This window comes from Acinonyx jubatus, chromosome B4, assembly GCF_027475565.1.
Source record: "Acinonyx jubatus isolate Ajub_Pintada_27869175 chromosome B4, VMU_Ajub_asm_v1.0, whole genome shotgun sequence".
In the NCBI taxonomy this organism is placed as follows: Eukaryota; Metazoa; Chordata; class Mammalia; order Carnivora; family Felidae; genus Acinonyx; species Acinonyx jubatus.
Genome location: NC_069387.1, coordinates 77,368,377 through 77,386,442, shown reverse-complemented (window position 1 = coordinate 77,386,442; position 18,066 = coordinate 77,368,377). Strand labels below are relative to the sequence as shown.

Sequence of the window (18,066 nt, the reverse complement as noted above, 5' to 3'; positions counted from 1 at the left end):
AATGGCAGTGGGGTGGGTAAGGAGGAGTATGGGGGAGGAAGAGGGAATGGATGCCAGGCCAACTCCTAAACAGAGTGAGAGAGCCCCACACCAGCTTGGTTCCAGATTTTTCTCTCTCCAGTGGCTTCACCCAGCCAAGAGTCACGGCCCACCTTGGGGTCCCAATAGAGATCATTGGGTAAAGGCAATCTCTGGGGACAGAGCCGGCCACAGGCAGAACAGGGGTCTTGGCAGCAATGGCATTCACGGGGGAGGACTGGGGCCCGGGTCAAGAGTCAGGCATCTGAGATGTCAGGGACAGCAGGCAGAGTTTGGGGCAAGGATCGCGGCTGGAGCAGGACAGCAAGGTACCCACTGGGCTTGCGTGGGTCTGAAGAGATGCATAGGAGTTCAGTTTCACCTGGACAGCAGTTCCTCCACTTGAACTCTAAACAGATGGTTCCTGTCCTCAGCTTGTTCCTGCTCTTACTAACAGATACACAAGACAGAAATGAGCCAACGGACCACCCAGGAGTCCTTCCTTGAAGCCTCCAGGCCCTGATGAGCCTCTCTCTGCCATCTCCCTGCCTCCTCTGAGTTGACTCCCTGAATTTTCAGCCACCTGCTCCAACTCCCTCCTCCTTTTCTTCATTCTGTCCAGTGTTTGTTACTAGACATCAGTTGTGCCTTGCACAGCCTCCAGCCTGCCTTATTGGAGCTTGAGAGTCGTGAAGTGCGGACACCCCATTTCCTGGAGAACTGACGGAAGCCTATGACCCCTCATGTCCTCATGAGGGTCACTCCATCCTTCACACCCCAGCACATAGGGCCACTGTCCCCTCTGGGTTAGAGGAAGAGGCCATCAGTGGGGTGTGTCTCCAGGAGACCAGAATGAATGGTCTCTTTCCGGCAAAGACGAGGACACACCTATGGTTGGAGCCCCCAGACACTCTACCCAGGAGCCTACTCTGTCCAGGAAAGCCCATACCCTTCCAGCTCCCTGAGCCCCCAGGAGGAAGCCCATAACCCAGAGAAGTTTAGTCAGGATGGTGAAGTGCCGGTGACATCCCCCTGGAGAGGCTGGGGCCTGGGGCAAATTACCCTATAACAGCAGGTTAATTAGATAAAACCCAAATTACATGAGCAAGGCTTGCAAGCCCAGCAATTTGAAGGTTTCATGTTGTTTCAGAGGTGGGGAGGGCTTGATCTCTAGCTCAGCATAGAGAAAATGACTTCTTGCTCCCAGGCAAGCCAAACCCATGAATTAAGCTCTTGACTGCCCATCCACGAGCCCCAATGCCAAGCACATATAAGGAAGGGTGCCCCGCCAGTCCTCACTGCAAGCTGCAGAGCCCGTGTGGGACTTGGCCTTCACCCCTCCTGCATCTGACCTCCATCTCCACCAGCAGCATGAACCGCCAGTTCACCTGCAAGTCGGGGGCCGCCGCCAAGGGGGGCTTCAGCGGCTGCTCAGCAGTGCTCTCAGGGGGCAGCTCGTCCTCCTACCGGGCAGGGGGCAAAGGGCTCAGCGGGGGCTTCGGAAGCCGGAGCCTCTACAGCCTGGGGGGCATCCGGAACATCTCCCTCAACATGGCCAGCGGCAGCGGCAAGAGTGGTTATGGATTTGGCCGGGGCCGGGCCAGTGGCTTTGCGGGCAGCATGTTTGGCAGTGTGGCCCTGGGGCCCGTGTGTCCAACTGTGTGCCCACCTGGAGGCATCCATCAGGTCACTGTCAACGAGAGCCTCCTGGCCCCCCTCAACGTGGAGCTGGACCCTGAGATCCAGAAAGTGCGCGCCCAAGAGCGGGAGCAGATCAAGGCTCTGAACAACAAGTTCGCCTCCTTCATCGACAAGGTGGGTCTAACTTCTCTTCTCTTCTTAGAACATGAGCTTTTGTTACAGAGAAGGGCTTCTCTGGTTTAACCAATCCTGACTCTTTCATGTAAATTCTTAAGACTAAGCGTTAACCACAGAGTAAAGCCTACACCCAGGACACCACAATTCACATCCGGACCACACACTGGCTAATCGGGACCACTGATAAGATATACCCGTATTTGCTGGCTCCCTGGGGTTAGAGGACTGTGCTCCTCTGGACACTGAAGTTATTTGGAAACTGTCCAGGCCTTTGAGCTGGCTTCTCCCTCACTTTAGACAAACCACCTTTGTTCAGAGGTGACCGTCTTCATGAAGAAGGTGACTCTTCTTTCCATGTCTCCAGACTGATTCTCCTCAGGTTAGCTATGAGGAGGCACAAAACAGGTGTTTTCTTTCATCAGGGTGACTTGTTTAAGGTTCCTTGCATAATCTTTCCTAAGAGAAGACAGAGGTAGGTCTGTCTCTGCTGGCAGAGGCTCATGGGGGGTACTGGCAGGAGCTCCAAAGGGAAGATCCCTGCTTCTTACTCAAGGGTCGGCTTGGTGCCATTGCTAAGCCTGGGGTCCATGCAGGCTGTGTGTGGGGAAAGCCAGTGAGAGGGAATCTGCCCCAGAGCAACCAGGAAAGCTTGTCTTTTTCCCATCCATTGCGAGCAGATCTCCTCCACTAGTCATTTGACTGATGGATCAGAAGCATCAGAGTGTGGTCATTCCCGGGTGGCTCGGCCATGGGAATTGTTTTTTTTTTTTTTTTAGTTGGCTAAGGAGAGCCAGAGGCAGAAGAGTGCAGTGGGAAAGATGTCTCCACACTGCTCTGAGGTCAGACCTGGCTTCCACTCCGGCCCCATCACTTTCCAGCTGTGTCTTGGCTAAGCCAGCCACAGAGCCAGCCATGTAGAGAGTTATTTATCTCTGCCTCTATGTCATCTTTGCAATGCAGATAATAGCCTACTTCTCGGGGTTTGTCGCCAGGTTTATAAAAGAAAATGCTTGTGAAGATCTTGGCACAGTGCCGCACACGTACTCCCAAATGGTGGTTATTGTTACTGTCATTTTTATCTTCAGAGAGATCAGGGAGGGGTGTTGAGAAGAGGAGGAACCACAGGTCTGGAATAGGCCTCAAGGCATCATGCAGTCCAGATAAGCCCCTGACTTTTGGTAGATGAGCAATTATTACTCCCATTCTATGAGTCAGCAAAAGCATGGAGATAAATGCCATGCCAGGGTTTGGCATCTGGGGTGGGGATGGGAAGGAAGGAAAGTGAGACTGTACTGGGGATGGGGGACTACACTGGCTATGTGGCAGTTAGGCACCAAGGACGGGTCAGCCCAGAACAAAGCCTATGGTTGAAATGGTCAGTGGCCTTCGGAGCCTACTCCCGTCCCCCAGCTCTAGACGCCTGCTCAGAGGATCCCTTGCTCACCTCAGGGACCAGCACTGTCTCTGTGGCTCTTTATTCCTCCAAACCATTTCACATTTGGAAGATCAAAGGGCTCTGAGGTTTGGGGTTTGGGGGTCACATGGGAGTGGACTGACCTTTGGCTGGGCTGGTCAAACCCCATTAAGGGGCAAAGTCTGGAGACATGGAAAGAAGAGTCACCTTCTTCATGAAGACGGTCACCTCTGAACAAAGGTGGTTTGTCTGAAGTGAGGGAGAAGCCAACTCAAAGGCCTGGACAGTTTCCAAATAACTTCAGTGTCCAGAGGAGCACAGTCGCCTAACGCCAGGGAGCCAGAAAATACGGGTACATCTTATCAGTGGTCCCGATTAGCCAGTGTGTGGTCCTGATGTGAATTGTGGTGTCCTGGGTGTAGGCTTTACTCTGTGGTTAACGCTTAGTCTTAAGAATTTACATGAAAGAGTCAGGATTGGTTAAACCAAAGCAAGACTGGATAATCTGCTGGGGGCAAGCAGTTTGGTGGCTGATCTCATCTCAACACTGAATCCCTGATGGTTTTCTGAGGTCCTGTGTTTATGACGATAAGGAACACAATCTTATTTAGACACTGGCTGTGCTCATGTGGATTAAGTCACATTTAAAAAATTGTACTGCCCCAAACCACACAAGCGAGCAATAAGTAGATCCCCTCCTTCTGGTCAGTTTCCTGGCCCAGCGAATCCACAGTGGCATGGGGAGTACTGCCCATCATGCCCCACGTGCCATTTTTGCCCTGTGGAAGATGGTTCTGAGGGGCAGAACTAGGGCTGAGGGAGGAGGACATGGGCAATGAAGGAGCTGGAGCCTGATGCAGATATTTAGATTACCTGGGAGCCCTTTGAGCCTTGTTGAACTTGGCATGTTATAAAATGAAGGACAGACTCCCATCTTCAGCAAGGTCAAGCTTTCCAAAGATGGACCCAGCCTGACTCTGTCCTAGTATTTTTTAGGCACACACCTGCCCTGAGTCGGTTTGGCCATAGTGGGTTCTGAGCGACTGGGTGCATGAGTTACAGGGACACATGTCTGGGCTCCCTCACTTATCAAACCATTGGAACTTGGAAAGAGGCTAAATTCTCTATGGCTCAGTTTCCTCTCCATTAAGTGGGGTTCATGATTTGCCCACCTCATGCAGCTGTCATGAGGAGAAAAGGAGAAAATGCAGGCAGAGTGCTTTGCACAGTGCCTTGTGAAAGACAGGTGTGACTGTTTCCACGGGGGGCTCAACAGTTTCTGCTCTTTGGGTTCCAGGTGCGGTTCCTGGAGCAGCAGAACCAGGTGCTGGAGACCAAGTGGGAGCTGCTACAGCAGCTGGACCTGAACAACTGCAAGAACAACCTGGAGCCCATCCTCGAGGGCTACATCAGCAACCTGCGGAAGCAGTTGGAGACACTGTCTGGGGACAGGGTGCGGCTGGACTCGGAGCTGCGGAACGTGCGGGACGTGGTGGAGGACTACAAGAAGAGGTGAGTGGGGAAGGGATCTTGCTGCAGCTGGACAGCTGCCCCTTTCCCTTTGAGCTCCCTCTGCAGGAGTGGCAGCTACCCCAGCTGAAAGGCGTTGGAGGTGAGGGGCAATGTTCCTTGTCATACCAGGCAGAATTACTCCCACAAAACTCTGGAACTTGATTCTCCAGCCTCTGATCTGGCACACAGGACAGATGTCCAGGTAGCTGGACGGGGGTCAAAGGATTATGTCTGGTTGGGTGAGGGAAACCTTGGGTAAGCCACTCAGAGCTCCTGGGTCTTCACTGGTAAAGGGGACTTACATCCATCCGCCTCCCCGAATGGCCAAGAGGAGTAACTAAGGAAACACCCCCATTCATTTGAAAGGCTTGATTCAAATTTTCAAATTTGCTCCTTGCTCCCTCTGAGATTTCTCACAGAACATTTGCTCCACGTGTTCCTCCCTCATTTTTGTACCTAGATCTTCAACAATCTCCTTTTTTCAAACTTGGTTACCGTGTCCCCTCCTCCAGGAAGCCTCCCTTGCCTGGCAGCCCCAGCAGCCCAATACTCTGTGGCCCATTAGCATCTGTCCCCTCAAATGGGCACACTGCCTCTTGTTCAGAGTCTTTCTTGAGGGATGAGGGTTCTCGGTGAGAGGGTTCTAAGTGAGACGCATTGACCAGCTGAGCCCTGGCTTTCCTGCAGGTATGAGGAAGAAATCAACAGGCGGACAGCTGCAGAGAACGAGTTTGTGCTGCTCAAGAAGGTGAGGGGGAAGGCAGGCCTTGAGTCCGGGGCTGGCCTGGGACCAGGGAAGGCTGAGCCTACCAGTGTGCTCTGCTCTCGGTGAAAGAGAGGCAATTGCAAAATAATGAGGGGGGCCAGGGAAAACCACAATGGACTACCCAGAGAGGGAATGAAAAGGCAGAGACAATAATGGCCTTCCTGAGTGTTTCACGTGGACAGGGTTTGTCCACAACAAAGAACAGCAGAGGATGACACACGGGGGCTCCCCAGAGACCACGGGGCTTGACCTAGACGTCAGAAGGATGACTGATGGCTGGGGTTCCAGCTGTCTGGCTGGGGCTCCCTTCCTCAGAGGGGAACCCCATTCCTGCTGAGAGCATAGATTCTCAGGATGGGGCAGGACTGGCCCTTCTGTTCGTTCCTGTCCTTTCCCATGAGCCTCTCAGAGAGAAGAGGGAAGCTATTTCCATGTGCAGGGCACCCAGGCTGGGGTTGGTGTTTTCTTCTTGGTAGTGACCGAGGGATGGTGGGGGCATCTTTCAGGACGTGGATGCAGCTTATGCCAATAAGGAGGAGCTCCAGGCCAAGGTGGACTCCATGGATCAGGAGATCAAGTTTTTCAAGTGCCTCTATGAAGCCGTAAGTCTGTCTCTCCAGCCACCCCTCTGAGGGCAGCCAGCGGGTAAAACTCTGTTCTGGGGGCTGGAGGAGGCTCCCCTCTCTCAGGGAGGCCCCCTGGTTGGCCATTCATCTCCCATTTTAGCCCCAAGAAGCTCCTAATCTGCACCCTCTGGGTGGGAAGGAAATAGTCCAGGTCCTGGCTTCATGGTGGTGGGAGTCTGTCTGGGGCCTGAAGGGAGCTCACTTTGCCCAGGGAGCAACAGCCTTGGTTCAGAGCCTCTAAGTTAACGTCTCCTGGATTTGCTAACCTTGCTTGGTGGCGGTGGGTGAGGGGTGGTGTTGGCCTCCCATAGTCAAGTTCTGAGACCAGCCCTGTTTCCCATGTAGGAGATCGCTCAGATCCAGTCCCACATCAGCGACATGTCCGTCATCCTGTCCATGGATAACAACCGGGACCTGAACTTGGACAGCATCATTGACGAGGTCCGCGCCCAGTATGAAGAGATCGCCTTGAAGAGCAAGGCTGAGGCTGAGGCCCTGTACCAGACCAAGGTGAGCTGGGCTGAGGCAGGACCAGGGAGGGCAACTCCAGCAGGCATGAGGGCTGGGCCTGAACACTCCCAGAACAGCGACCATGTCCAGTTAAGCGTCCAACATGCCCTTCCCCCATGACTTCACCAATCCCAGACATCCTGTACTCCCATGACACAGGCATCATGCTTACCTATGGCTCTGTACTTTGGGGTCCCCAGTTCCAGGAGCTGCAGCTGGCAGCTGGCCGGCATGGGGATGACCTCAAAAACACCAAGAACGAAATCTCGGAGCTCACCCGGCTCATCCAGAGAATCCGCTCAGAGATTGAGAATGTGAAGAAGCAGGTGAGGGGACCGGCTACTGATGGCCCAGGGCAGGAGGGCAAAATTGAAGGGGGGATGAGTTGGCCAAGGATATCAGCCTCCCAGATCTCTGCCCACGAGAAGAAAGGAGACAGTGAGGTCACTGTCTTGAGTACTTAGAGCAGACATCCCTGAGGCATCTCACCTCCTACTCACCCCAAGGACCTCTGCTTCGAAGCCTCTCCCACAGGAAGCCTACTCTCATTCTCCAGAATGGACTAGGCCCACACCCCTGTTCCCTCTTTCCTAGTCACATGCTCTGCCGGCACCTGCTCTTCTCTTGTCTTGTCACTCTTTGACAATTGCCTGATACCAGCCTGTCCCGTCTTCCACTAGACTGGAAGAAGGCAGGGAGCTGGCTGCTTTGTTCCCCATTGTTTTCCCAGCATGGAGCATAGTGCCTGGCACATAGTAGAAGCTTAATAAACATTTTTGGATTAAATGATTGATAAGTGGGCTCAGACAGCACCCATTAAAGTGCTTTATTAAGGCCTTGCTTGGAACCACTCCCAGGAATATAGGCTGCAGTCTCGGCTTTAAGGTGAGAAGACAAGATGCATTTGTATAATATCAATAGCAGCAGCTCCTATCATTTTATCAGATTGAATCGTCCCAAAGACTCTATGAGGCAAGCATTACCCATTGTTGTAGATGAGACTGAGGCTCAGAGAAGTTAAGAGGGTTGCAAGCTGGCAAGTGGCAGAGCTGTGATCGGAATCAACTGTGGCTGCTAGTCTAGTGATCTTTCCATCTGCCCCTGGGCTCTAACACTTAGTGGCTCTGTGATGTGGGACAAGTTCATTATCCCTTCTGCACAGGACTACATGGGCTTAGGTACATAAAATGCATATAAAGGGCTGAGGGCAGTACCAGACATATGGTAAGCACTTGGGAAATAATAGTTGGTTCTGGGAAATCTACTTCCCTGCACTCCTTGTCGGTGGTCCTATGCCCCTGGGTGGCCACTATCATTGTATCTACAACACCATATTCCAATGGTCTCTCCTCCCAGACTTTAAACAGTTCCAGAGCAGAAAGCCAATCACATTCTTATTCATTTTGTATCCTTGGCACATGGGTGGCCAAGTAAATGTCTTTGCGATGAACTGATGTGGCACTGAATTGGCCACGATCGCCCCAGGAGGGCAGGACGTGCTATTTTTCATCACTACCAATGCCTAAACACGAGTGGAGATAGCCAGCCCCAGGAAGGGCCCCGGCCTAGAAGAGGAATGGGAGGTGTGAAGGGTGGAGGTGGGCATCCCTGCCCGGGAATCAGCAAGAGCTAGTGAGATTTGGATTTGGATGACTCGAATTACCCCTTCCAGTTTTTGAACTTCTCCAACTCCCTGTTTAGGCTTCCAACCTGGAGACGGCCATCGCCGATGCCGAGCAGCGGGGCGACAGTGCCCTGAAGGACGCCCGGGCCAAGCTGGACGAGCTGGAGTCCGCCCTGCACCAGGCCAAGGAGGAGCTGGCCCGGATGCTGCGGGAGTACCAGGAGCTCATGAGCCTGAAGCTGGCCCTGGACATGGAGATCGCCACCTACCGCAAGCTGCTGGAGAGCGAGGAATGCAGGTGTGTGTGTGTGGGTGCTCTGGCAGGAGAGCCCCAGGCATTTGAGAAGGATGAAAGCAGAAAGCTTAGCACACTCTCCAGAATAAGATGCGTTCTTGGTGGCGAAGGGGTGGCAATGATGGGAATAATAACAGTAATTAATAACACCTGCCCTGGCGTGAGCGCTCACTTCATGCCAGGCGCTGTGCTTCAGGGATTAGCTCCTTCGAGCATGGTGTACTTAGCATAACACCCAGCTCCCCAACCAAAACCAAAACCAAAACCAAAACCAAAAACCCCAGAACCCAAACCCATTACTATGTTAGACCGTCTAGTTCCACTTTCCTTATCTGTCCAGGTATAAGATGAACTTGTCAGAGATGTCCCAGGGCAGCCATTCCCATTTCCCCACTGTTCTCAGCAGACAGGAAAGACTCAGTGCCTGGGCCTGACCTTGGGAAGTGTGCATGACACCCTACGTGTGCACCTGGTGCCGACTGCAGTTTGACTTGGGTTGTTGCCCGGTTACCCCAAAGATTCAGGGGCAGCGCCCAGAGCTTTCCAAGCTCTGCTTGTTCCAAAGAAGCCCTGGAATTTCCACAGGTGCCCACTGGGTTCAGAAACCCACATCAGGCTGTTGGGGACACTGGCTTTGAGGTCAATAGATTGTGGGTTGGATGGCTGCTTGGTCTTATTTTATTTCTCTCCCTAACAGGATGTCAGGAGACTTTCCCTCCCCTGTCAGCATCTGTAAGTACTTGTATGCTTGGACCTAAAGCTGTAGAATCTGCAGATCAGAAAGGGCCTTAGTCCCCCCGCTGTGTGTATACATGAGCACCTAAGGATCAGAGAGCAAAAAACCTTGAAATCAAACAGCCAGATGGCAGAGGCATGGCCAGCAATCAGGTCTCCTGGATCCCAGCCCAGGACTGCTTCCTCCTTATCCAAACTGCATGTGGCTATAACCAAAGCCCTCACCTAACCCATCGTCCCAAGAGGCCCCTCTGTCCCAGGGAAGGGTAACCTCCTCTGGTTCTGCCCCCTGAGGGGAGCTGACCCTGCTCTCCCTCTGCAGCCATCATCAGCAGCACCAGCGGCAGCAGTGGCTATGGCCTCCGGCCCAGCTCTGTCAGCGGCGGCTACGTGGCCAACAGCAGCAGCTGCATCTCGGGCGTGTGCAGTGTCCGCGGTGGGGAGGGCAGGAGCCGGGGCAGCACCAGCGACTACAAGGATACCCTGGGGAAGGGCTCCAGCCAGAGCGCATCCTCCAAGAAAGCCAGCAGGTAGAGAGGGCCGTCCGATGCCCTCCTGCCACCCGTGCATCCCCAGCTGTCTCCCACACATGCTCTTCCCCAGCCCACCAGCAGCCCCTTCTCTACCCAGCCCTGCTTTCGTACCTCCAGTGCTGGCCTTGGCCACCCACTTCTCCCAGCCGGTGTCTTCCTGAGCCTGGACAGGTGTGGATGACTAAACCTGGGGAAATTCCTCCTGGCATATGCCTGGCACTACTTTCCTTGGCTGAGGTCCCCCACCTATGCCATCAGCTCGGCTCCAGGCTCCCAGACTTCTGCCCTCTACATCAGCTTCCAGCTCAGTCGCTAAATACTCTGTCTGGCTCCCTGGGGCTCACACCGAGCCCCAGCTCTCACACTGGGGCCTTTGTCCCAGCTCCTGCCTAGGCTAGTGGCTGGTTCTGTGTTCAAGACAAGGAGGACTGAAGGACAACAACCAAGAGAAGCCAGTCCCCATCCCACCTTGGCTCCATCTCATGGCTCACTCTGAGCGGGACCCAGTACAACTCAGCATCTCTCTTCACTCTCCTGTGTCCAGAAGCAGAGAAGAGGAGGCCCTCTGCATCCCCTTTCTTCTTAGAACCCTCCTATCGCATTGTCAATAAACAGCACAATCTAATGGCTTGGTGTCTGAGTAGTCAAGGTGTGTGCACATACTCAGTTCCTTGGGTACTCACTGGAGCAGGCACCACACAGGCACACACAGACACACACAGTACACACTGCATATTACCTGTGCAGCCCACAGTTCTATGTTAATTTTTTCTGCGGAGCAGGAAAAGGAGTTCTCAGAGCACACGTGGCCCAGGGGCTAGGCAGTGTTGGAGCTGCAGGGGAATGAAGCATGGGCTGACTTTGGGAGGAGGGAGGGAGAAGAAGAGGGAGAGAAGAAAGGAAGAATAGAGGAAGGGGGTGTGTGCAGTGTGGTTTGTGGCTTTCAACAAAAGAATTACCTGTGTCTACTGACAGACATGGTCCTGCTCCCGACTGGGACCCTGGCCTCCATCTAAGAACTGGTTCTTTCCTAGAGGGAAGGTAGGGGTTTGGCAGGCAGGTGTCTGTATCTGTTCAACTCTTTCCTCGTTGCTCAGAGGCCTGGCCTTTTGGGAGAGGGGTCGCTCAGAAAGGGTGGAGCTTATGGGGACTCCACACTTGGGGACTGTAGGATGTCCATATGGGGAACAAGTTTTTGGAGCCTGAGGCTGGACTTGGGAGAAGTGAGTTGGGGGTCAGGGTAGGCTATAAATTTTAGTGACTGTACAGTTGGCTCCCGCCCAGATGGCTGTCTACCCTGGGGTGAGGAGAGGTGTAAGGAAGACAGACAGACCCCCCACCCCCAGCGACAAGCATGAGCTGCCAAACCTCAGTCAGGAAGTCCTTGGGGGCTTGAAGAGCTTACAAAATTGGAGGTAGAGGGATTGGAGAAAGGGATGAATGGGCTGGGTTGGCAGACAGAACTTTAGAGTAGTGGTTGGGGCTTAGCCCAAGGCCACCAGGGCCAGCCTCAAACCCCTGCCACCCAGGAGGTGGCCATCAGCTTCAGCCTCTCACCTCTCTCAACTTGGAAGTCAACACCACCATGTGGGTGGAGGAGGATGAACAGATCAAGACTCAGCAGCAAGTTTGCTTCACTGGTCAACATGGTGAAGCCTGTGTGTGTGTGTGTGTGTGTGTGTGTGTGTGTGTGTGTGTGTTTTCAGAACTGGGTAGAGACACTGTCTTTCAGAACTGTGCCTCAGCAAAGGATCCACATACACCTGCTGCCTCTGCTACCTTTGCAGCAGTAAGAACTGAGGTTCTGGGATAGCAGAAAGACCTTTCCAGCTGAGAGGCTTAGAAGAATTCTAGATTCTCAAATGGGGCCGGGGCGGGGGGGCGGGGGGTGGATGGAGGCTGCTTCTCTAGATCCTGCTGGTTTCTTATCCAGATTTGGAAAGGAAGTGAAGAACTCTCCCATATCCCTTTGTGCCCTTTGGCTCATGGGGGTCTCCTGGGTGGGCAGGGTTATCCTAGGTTTTGAGTTCATTTTCTAAAGCAGCAGATCAAGGTGCTGCAGGCTGAGAGGAGCTTCCTGCAGGAGACAGTCAGGAGCACCTACCAAGGCCCAAGTTAGTAGAGACTCAAGTTACGGAGCTTGGCAGGTGCTGGAGTGAGGGATCTCAGCTGGCTGTGGGCGACAGACCAGGTAGGAGTTGCTGGATGACTTGGGATACAAGCAGGGCTCTGAGGAAATGGAATAATGCTAATGACTTACAGGCAAGGTGGCCATGAAGTCACATGAGTCTAGGTGGTCATTTGATCACGGTTGCCAAAAGCAGTGGCTCTTCACAAAGGCTCAAAAATAACCTGGGAGGGGCGCCTGGGTGGCTCGGCCAGTTAAGCGACTGACTTCCGCTCAGCTCATGATCTCACCATTCGTGAGTTCGAAGCTTGTGTTGGGCTCTGTGCTGACAACTCAGAGCCTGGAGCTCACTTCGAATTCTGTGTTTCCCACTCCCTCTGCCCCTCCCCCACTCGCACTCTGTCTCTCTCTCAAAAATAAATAAACATTAAAAAAAATTTTTTTTAAATAACCTGAGAACTTTAAATACTGATGTCTCAGCCACTATCCCAAACCAGTTATGGTGGTCTACTGGAGTGGGGCCCAGGCATTCGAGGCATCTCTCAAAAGTTGCGGAAGGGATTCTAATGGGCGTCCAGAGCTGAGAATGTAATCAGTGGAGAAAGAGGTCCAAACTCTAGTAAATGTAGCAAGGTCTGAGAATGAGGGAGTAGAGATGGGGTCAACACATTAAGATGGCAGCATGAGCTCTGAAAGGGACATGGGGGTAGGGCAATGAGGAAATTTACACCTAATAGCCCAGACTTGTGTCAGGTAAGACATGGCCATGTGCCGAGGGACAGGGTGGCAGGGGTTATGGGGCACCAACAGAGGGTGAGGGGCAGGAAAGGGAGCCGGTTACAGGTGTGTAAGAGTGTTGCAATAAGGCTCACATCTTGCCTCTGGATCTGTGCCACTGTTCTGCCTCCCTCTCCTCACAGCTATGTGATGCTCTGTGGAGTGGATACAGAAAAAAGAAAGCAAAGTTACAGTTCCTGCACTCAGGAAGCTTCTAGTCCTACAGACAAGAGCAGCCACTCAGGAAGGATACAGGTGGAGGAAAAGCCGGTGCAAATGAATAAAGTCCCCAACCCACCTTACTCGTCCTTTCCATCACCTCCCCCAAAGCCTGAGTGGTCCTCACCTCTGCACTCTTGTGCCTAGCACACCATTTGCACTGAGCACAGGCTGGTGGACTAACCACCCCGTCTCCATGGGACTCTGACTCCCGGCTGCCACCATGGCCACTGATGGGAGCAGGCCCTTGAGACATCCCACTGGAGGGGACCCTGCAGCAAGCCAAGCCAGATATAGCAGCAGCCCAGCTGGGGGACTGCAAGGGACTGTCGTGGGTCAAGTTGGCCATAGATGTGGAGGTTGGCACCCTCAGGCCATCTTTGGAAGGCGAGGAGAACAAAAGGGGTCCCACATAGAACCTGGGGTGCCCACCAAAGGGGCTGAGCCCTCTTGGCTTGATCACTACTCTGTTCCTTCTCTGCTTCTGTGAAGCCTCAGGCCCCCAGCACTTTCCTATGCTTTGGGTCCAGAGTACCAAGCAGGGGTCTGAGAAGAGGGATTAGAAACCGATGTTTATGGGGCACCTACTGTGGACCAGAATCTCCTGAGCTGGGCACGCCTCCTGCGTCACTTTTCTGAGGTGGGTGTTGTTTTTCCTAAGACAGAGACCTGCCGCAGCCAGGGTCACAGAGCCAGCACACGGGGCCAGGATTCCATGAGGTCTGTCTCTCCAAAGCCCACACTGTTTCCACATCACCGCCCTGCCTCCCGGTGTGGGAACCATCTGCCTCTGCCCACCCAGCTGCTGTGCGTTCCCACCCATCCCTGATGTCCTGTGGGTTCCCTGCCCATTGTTTGCTGGAACTTCCATCACGTTCCATCATCTGAAGACTGATACCTCCACGTCCTAGGCACCAGGCTAGGTTCCTTTTATGCCTGTGAGTTGCCACGTAACCTAGCTCAGATTTCCCCAGTGAGGCTGTGGCCACGTTGTCACCTGCCAGTCATAGAGGCTGATCCCCTCAATGTTTGGGGGGGCTGTCAGAGCAGCACATAGATCCAGCTCCCCTTGAAGCCCTGGTCTCCCATGCCAGAGGTGGCCAGGGAAGCTGGTAGCATTGGCCCTGGAGAAGGAGCAGGAGGGGGCAAGGGGGGAGCCTCAAGCAGGTGGTGAAGGTGGGCTAGTGTGGACCCAGCATGCGGGGAAGGCTACTTTTGAAGGGAATGGAGCTGAGGCAGACTGGGGTGGGCACTTTATCCCGAGAAGCTGGCTGGGCTGTGGGAGCAGAAGTATCAAAATGAAATCCTAGACCAGCAGGAAGAATCTGGAGGAGCACGAAGGAGGTGGCCCCTGTCAGGTAAGTGGGCTCTTCCGGGCACTGTCCTTTCTCCAGACAATGGCACGATAGCCAGGCCAGTCCAGCCGGCTGAAGACAGCCACCACTTCTGCAACCACTCCAGGTAAAGGCATCTCTGCTCTTCTCGAGCACCTTCTGAGGAGACTCCGGAGTCTTCGTGTCTCACAACTTGGCCTTAAAAAAGTTCTGCTTCGAGTCTGACCACCACCCCCTCGAGGACACAGAACCTCGGCTCCCTGTCATGTGCGCAGCAGAGATGGTTTCTTGTCTAGCTCCCTCAGTGGCTGGCCTTCTCAGGGTTGGAGATTCTCAGGTCCCATCACCCAACCTCGCCGGCCCGATTCTCTAATGTTCCCTCAGTCGGCTGTGGGCTTATCACAGTACAGCTTGAGGGAAGAAAAATATTTTTCCAGTCTCTCCCTCTGCCTCAGCTATTTCTTGGTCCCCCATTCTAGACTGGAATACAGTCACTATCTCTCGCCAGTGCTAGTGGAGGAGGGAGAAAAAGCCATCCAGAAATGAAGAATGAGGGACGCCCGGGGGCTCAGTCGGTTAAGCATCCGACTTTGGCTCAGGTCATGGTCTCACAGTTCGTGGGTTCAAGCCCCACATCGGGCTTTTTGCTGACAGCTCAGAGCCTGGAGCCTGCTTTGGATTCTGTGTCTCCCTCTCTCTCTGCCCCACCCCTGCTCATGCTGTGTCTCTTTCTCTCCCAACAATAAATAAATATTTTAAAAAATTAAAAAAAAAAAACAAAAATGAAGAATGAACCATGACACAGGTAATTCAGAAGCACGGGTAACCCAAAGATAATTTCCATTTACAAGAGATAGAGAACATTTATCCTCTAGGAACTTGCTCCCCTCACGTGGTCCTGATTTTTTTGTTGTTGTTCAAATAGCTCTTTAAAAAAATTTTTTTAACGTTTATTTATTTTTGAGACAGAGAGACAGAGAGAGAGAGACAGACAGAGTACCAGTGGGGGAGGGGCAGAGAGAGAGGGAGACACAGCGTCTGAAGCAGACTCCAGGCTCCGAGCTGTCAGCACAGAGCCCGACGCGGGGCTTGAGCCCACAAACTAAGATCATGATCTGAGTAGAAGTGGGACACTCAACCGACTAAGCCACCCAGGCGCCCCTCAAGTAGCTCTTGATTGTCTTGGAATCTAGCCAAATCAGGAGAGAGGAGCCTCCAGGCTGCCGTGGAAAATCCTCAAAAGAAAGAAAAGGTGGATGAATCGTGGCTTTTAGGACAGATGGGCCAAGGGTGGGAAGATCTCTGCTTGATTCCCCCCCCATCTCCCTCCAAGCAAGCAAGTGGAACATTAGTGGGGTGTGGGAGAAGGGGCCCCAGGCAGGCTGAGGCAGATTTGAAAGAGGGTTGATGGGGACACTGCACTCTCTGAAGCCAGAACACCCAGGGTGTTCCCTCTGCACAACCTCAGCTGGCAGATCAGCCAGGCCCATTGTCCCCTCTGAGACCCCTTCCTCCGCAGGCAGGGGTAATGGAGGGCATCTTCCCAACGTCTTCAGATGATGGAACGTGATGGAAGTTCTAGCAAACAATGGGCAGGGAACTCCGCAGGCAGGTTGGGCACTGCTCTGTGGGTATCCTTCATACTTAGCGGCAAAAGCGCACCTGAGTAAATGCCCCGGCCTGGAAGAGGTGTGCCGTGAGAGAGCACCCAGCAAGCCCTGGGGCTCCGGGACAGCAGAGTGGGACCCTGACAGCCCACCATCAATTAGGATTGCAAATCAGAGGCGACGGCTGCCAGCCTTTCATTTTGCCAAAATGGGACATAAAGGAAAGCAACACATAGCATCCACTCCCTTCATCATTTCATAAAGGAAAAGGACAATTTCACAGTAGGAAGGACACCTCTCGGAAGGAAGTTCAATCCTTTAGACTAAATAAAGTTAGCCACATGAAAACCTGCTGCATTGCCCTTCTTTGTCTCCAATAGCTCCGGACTAGTGAAAAGTGCTTCAGGCTGCCTCTTTGTGTCTCAGTGTCGTCGTCTAAACAAGAATAAAACCGCTCTGTCAACTGCACGACATTTAGAAAACCATCAAAAGGAACCATGAAGGGGAAGCCTGTAGAAACGCAGCATGGGCGTTCAGAGCGGTGCAGGTGACAGCACTGCAGAGGCAATGCCATGGCCGTGTGGGGTTGCGGGGCCAGGGCTCCGGTCCCGGGCGCCGTTCGGAAACGCTGCGCTCCACAGCTAGTTCATTGTCCTCGCTCGTCTGTTTCCTCTTCTACACAAAGGGAAGAAGAAGGATTATCCCCTGACACCGTTGCAGTTGAGACGTAAAATGCCGGCCCCACAATAAATGTTAGCTGCTATTATTATTATTAATTATTCTCATTACTGTTATTGAGGCAATGATCACTACCTAGGAAACCACCAGTAACGTTTAGGGTTTCCCTGGGGACTCCGATCCCTTTTTGATTTCCCAGCAGCAAGAGTGCCTGTCTCCCTGTCTTTACCTTGTACCCCAGACTGTTGTGTTTGAGCCCATGTTTCTGAACTCTGCTTCCTTCAGGGAGCTAACCCCGACATTCAGAGCCCATGGCTACCCACTCAGTGTCTCCCCACCGTAATGGAGCTTTGGCCCCTGCACTGTCCTTCAACCAACACCCGCCCCCCCCCCCCCCCGGAATCTCCTGAAGCCATGCCTCACCTCTGACATGTATATGTTGCTGTTTGTGGTTTACCCTAAACAGGATTGCTAGTCTTACCCTCAGGTGCCCATCACCTCTTAGTAGTCTTGGCCGATGTGTCCTTCTGGGTTCCTCGGCAGGCAGAGCCTGGGAGGGGCAATGTTTTCTTGTGCAGCATCTAGGACAGAATTGCCCTAAGTTGAACTCACTGTTTTTGATACGAGGGTACAAGAAATGTACACAGCCGTGTCCCCAGCACTCTGAACACCATCCACCTGCACGATGCCCCTCTCTGTGGCTCAGCCACCCCTCCGCCTCACTTCAGACCCATCTTCCATGGGACTGGGAACGGTTGTTGCCATCTTACATCCCTGTAGTGGTGTTGGGAGTCACTGCCCAAGATGATTTCCTGCCTCTAGAGTCTCAGGGCAAGAGTGCAGGCAGGGCTCCCACTAAATGTCCAGCCCAGGAACAGGATTTTGGTGGCACTGTGACTGACCATTCAGGGCTGGTGTCCAGAAACTGAGATGCCAGCCACGATGGGTAAGAGGAGAACACACTGAAAAAGGGTATCTTGAGAGGAACAAAGTCGGGCGGGGCCTCTAGTCCACATCTCTGAAGCCTGCAAATTCAGAAATGAAGGATGGGGGGCGGGTAGAAAGTCTGGCAGTAATGCAGAAGGCAGGGCCCGGGAAGTGGGCTAGGGGAAGCAGAAAGGTTGGAGACAGCTGTGTGCTGATAAAAACTTTATTAGCTCTTTGAAAAAAAAAAATATGTGCACATAAATATATACACACACACATATATACACACGCATATATGTACATATGTATGTACTTAGGTTTTTTGTTTTGTTTTGTTTTTTAAGATTTTATTGCATTCAGTAATCTCTATACCCAATGTGGGGCCCGAATTTACAATCCCAAGATCAAGAGTCACGTGTTCCACCCACTGAGCCAGCCAGATGCTGCTGTACGTAGGCTTATCACAAGTTTCACTGATAATATTCACAATAATAATAAACTATTCTTTATGGTAAACTCTAGAAAGCCACTGACCCTTGCAAAAT

At 52.9% G+C, this 18,066-nt stretch overlaps 1 protein-coding gene across 1 annotated transcript; it reads left to right on the top strand.

Moving 5' to 3' along the window:
- Positions 1–1,291: 1,291 nt before the first annotated feature.
- KRT71 (keratin 71) lies at positions 1,292–10,480 on the top strand. The gene is made up of 9 exons (XM_015084623.3): positions 1,292–1,833; positions 4,548–4,762; positions 5,450–5,510; positions 6,035–6,130; positions 6,500–6,664; positions 6,865–6,990; positions 8,366–8,586; positions 9,281–9,315; positions 9,641–10,480. Exons 1-9 carry the CDS (start codon positions 1,390–1,392, stop codon positions 9,850–9,852), a joined length of 1,575 nt encoding a protein of 524 aa, XP_014940109.2. The 5' UTR covers positions 1,292–1,389; the 3' UTR covers positions 9,853–10,480.
- Positions 10,481–18,066: the final 7,586 nt, after the last annotated feature.